A 3,439-nucleotide genomic window follows, 5' to 3' on the forward strand; every position below is an offset into this window, starting at 1 on the left:
GTCTGTGAGGTAATTTTGGACTCGAGAGATGCCCCGGTGTAACCTACAGTACCGTAGTAAGAAATTGAAAGTATAGGGAAACCCATGTAAAAGTACGGGGGCTTCAGAAGGGCCCGGTGACTCCTTCCGCAGACTAGTGCGAAAGTGCGGATCCACCACCCGCTGAGTACCTGGTAGACCTTTTTTTTATGATCGAACCCGTAGTTTCTGGTCACCTCGATCGGGATTTCGAAACATCGTGAGCCACGATACTTTTCCACCAGAACCACCGTAAAATATCTCAGATGTTTGATAATTTTATTTAATAAACATATATTACATATATGTATAATACACATTTATTTAGTAAACAGTTGTAGCGCTTAGGGAAATAATATGAGAGAATGAAAAATAATAAATGAATAAAATGATGTAGAAATATACAGGGTGTCCCAAAACTAGTGTAAGGAATTTTAATGGGAGGTTCCTGGCATGATTTTAAACAACATTTTCCTTAGCGAAAAAGTTGTCCGAGGCGTGGTTAAGGAGTTAATAACAAAAAACCTCGACGATTATTAACTAAAAAATGAGAGCGCTCGGTTGACGCGAGCTCCGACTCGGGAGCGTTGGCTCCGATCCGGCTGCCCGGCCTTTCACGCGTTTGAACAAACGCTTCGCTAAGTACGAAGCGTTTGACAAACTACATGAATAACAATGCAAGGAAATTGTTGTTCGTGCGTTATTATGAATAACAATTAATACACTTAATTGTTATTCACGTGGAATGGATGGGGATGAAATGATAGATTGTTCATAATTGATGGATGACGATAGGATAAATGAGGATTTAACAAGTCGCAAGGAATATTGAATTGCAAGTGCACCTGCTCACGATGGGCCACGGTCAATGTTTCAACGTCTGTGCCGCTCGTAGGTAGACCACAGCTGATCTTCTGTCCAGGGAAGGAACCCCGCACGATCACTGTCACTCTACACTTAAACATTTTAACACAGTAAGATTGTTGCTCCTACGTTCTATCAATACACGTCTTTCAAAGGAGCCGATTGATTTTTATACACAAACTCAATCTAATTACAGCACTGTCACTCTTCACTTAAAAATTTGCAAGCACTTACACTGTTGTTCCTGCATTCTAACGTCTTCGAAAGCAGCCGATTGCTTTCATTCACAGAATAAACTTCACTATCCGCGTGGTCCGTGAACTACATGATGCGCGAAGAGCGCGACTCGATCGGGATGACGCTCTTCTTATCGGTATCGGCGGATAACCATCTTCCCGTTAGGCGAATACTCGGATCATTTCGTAATACTCTGTTGGATTTTTCGGAATCCGTCATTGAGTTGAGGTGCACGACTCGATACCTACTGATCCGTCTCTCACAATTTTCCTTCGGAAGAATTTTCCCCACTCGATGGCCAAATTCGTTAGTGAAAATGTTTTTAGCATCCCTGACAGAAACCCGAACTTCGATTCCTTGTAATATTTACAACATTCCCCACGTGTTAAACACTCGGTACCTCTGTGACTTGCAGTCAGCAAAGCGGTAGACACATTGTAAAAGCCGTGACATAATCCGTACGGAAGAACTTTTGCCAGCTTATTGTTTTCGATCTCCCTTAAAAACACGTGTTCGATAATAAAAAGTACCTTTGACTAGTTGAACGTAGTAAAAGATGTCCTTCCACCTTTAGTTACCACTAATGCCAGATGGAGTGCATACCGGCGGGTCATATTTACGCGTTTCAACACAACCGGCTCCTTTCGGAGACGTTTAATGTTAGAATGCAGGAACAATGAGGTGTAATGAGGTTGAGTTTGTGTATAAAAATCAATGGCTCCTTTCAAAGGCGTGTATTGATAGAACGTAGGAGCAACAATCTCAGTTTGTTAAAATTTTTAAGTATGGAGTGACAGTGAAGGTGCGGGCTTCCTTCTCTGGACAGAAGATCAGCTGTGGCCTACCTGCGAGCGGCAAAGACGCTGACCGATTGACTGTGGACCATCGTGCACTTGCAAATGAATGAGAAAGTTTAAATTTCTACAGTTTTTACACTTTCTCTTTAATTCAATATTCCCTGCGACTTGTTAATTCCTCATTTATCCTATCATCATCCATCAATTATCAACAATCTATCCCATCCATTCCACGTGAATAACGAATAAGTGTATTAATTGTTATTCATAATAACGAACGAACAACAGTTTCCTTGCATTTTTATTCATATAATTTGTTATTCGTCATTTTTTTAAAACGCTTCGTACTGAGCGGAGCGTTTGTTCTAACGCGTGAAAGGCCGGGCGGCTGGATCCGAGCCAACGCTCCGCGTCAACCGAGCGCTCTGATTGGTCCATGTTTTTTGTTAATAACTCAGTAACCAAGCCCCATTCTGCATTTTGCCAAAGGAAATTGTTGTTCAGGAAGACTCTCCCAATCTGCCATTTTCGGCTCTTACAACCTTTACGGAACACCCTGCATATCGATGCATCGGAAATTATCTTTTTTAGTAAACATTCGCGCATTCACTCATTCACTTCGTCACTGTTTTTCATCATCATTCCTACATTTGTAGAATTCTACATTTCTTCGTTTCTACGTTCCTCCGTTTATTCATTTCTTCACTCATTCACTCCTTCATGTCTACAATTCTGTGTTTCTTCCTATTTTCTCTTCTTCATTCCTTCACTCGTCCAATTCTTAACTATTTTATTTCTACAATTAATGGTTCATCAGCTTATTCATTTACATATATATATATTCGTTAATTAATTAATTAATTAATTAATTGATTTATGTATTTAGTTATTTATTTGATAATTTATTTATTTATTTATTCATCCAACTATTCGTTTGTTTATTCGTTGATTTTATTAATTCATGCATTCATTACTTTTTCATTTAATCGTATCTCTTTCCCTCATTCATTCATCTTAATTTTCTTTTAATTTTGTTTTCTACTTATTCTTTTTGTTTTCTTTTTATCGTTCAAGGAGAAAATTCTGAATGAATTTTCTGAAATGATAGGACGGAAGAAACTAAGCCTGGATTTAGTGAACAAACTGAGCTGGCTGGAAGCATGCATTAAAGAGTCCTGGCGACTTTATCCTGTCACTCCATTAATTGCTAGGCAGATTTATCATCCCATCACCATTTGTAAGTGTTTTAGGAGCGAAAAGAAATTTGTATTATGTCTCTAAATTATGTGATCATAAAATTAATTTCATATTTTTTATGATTACTATAAAAGTATAGGAGTTATCATAAAATGTTATACCACTTTTTTTGTAGGTAACAATATCAGCTTCAACTTTCGTTAATAAGATTTTCTCATAAAATGAATTGTTAACGAGTTATTAAGAACAAAGTAATGTACTATCTTAAAATTCGATTAGTAAAGATTATAGCCTAAAAATTCTAATAACTACAAAAGTCTTGCAGT

The 3,439-nt window shown here is 37.9% G+C and overlaps 1 protein-coding gene across 1 annotated transcript in view; it reads left to right on the forward strand.

Annotated features, from left to right (window-relative positions):
- The window catches only part of LOC108624864 (cytochrome P450 4c3), a 36,844-nt gene that overhangs the window by 11,559 nt on the left and 21,846 nt on the right, over positions 1-3,439 (forward strand). The window contains exon 4 of the mRNA XM_018024433.2: positions 2,991-3,153. Coding sequence (XP_017879922.1) covers positions 2,991-3,153 — 163 coding nt within the window. The remainder of the gene's footprint in view (positions 1-2,990; positions 3,154-3,439) is intronic.

This window comes from Ceratina calcarata, unplaced genomic scaffold (genome assembly GCF_001652005.2).
Source record: "Ceratina calcarata isolate Rehan_Ccalc_2016 unplaced genomic scaffold, ASM165200v1 scaffold333, whole genome shotgun sequence".
NCBI lineage: Eukaryota > Metazoa > Arthropoda > Insecta > Hymenoptera > Apidae > Ceratina > Ceratina calcarata.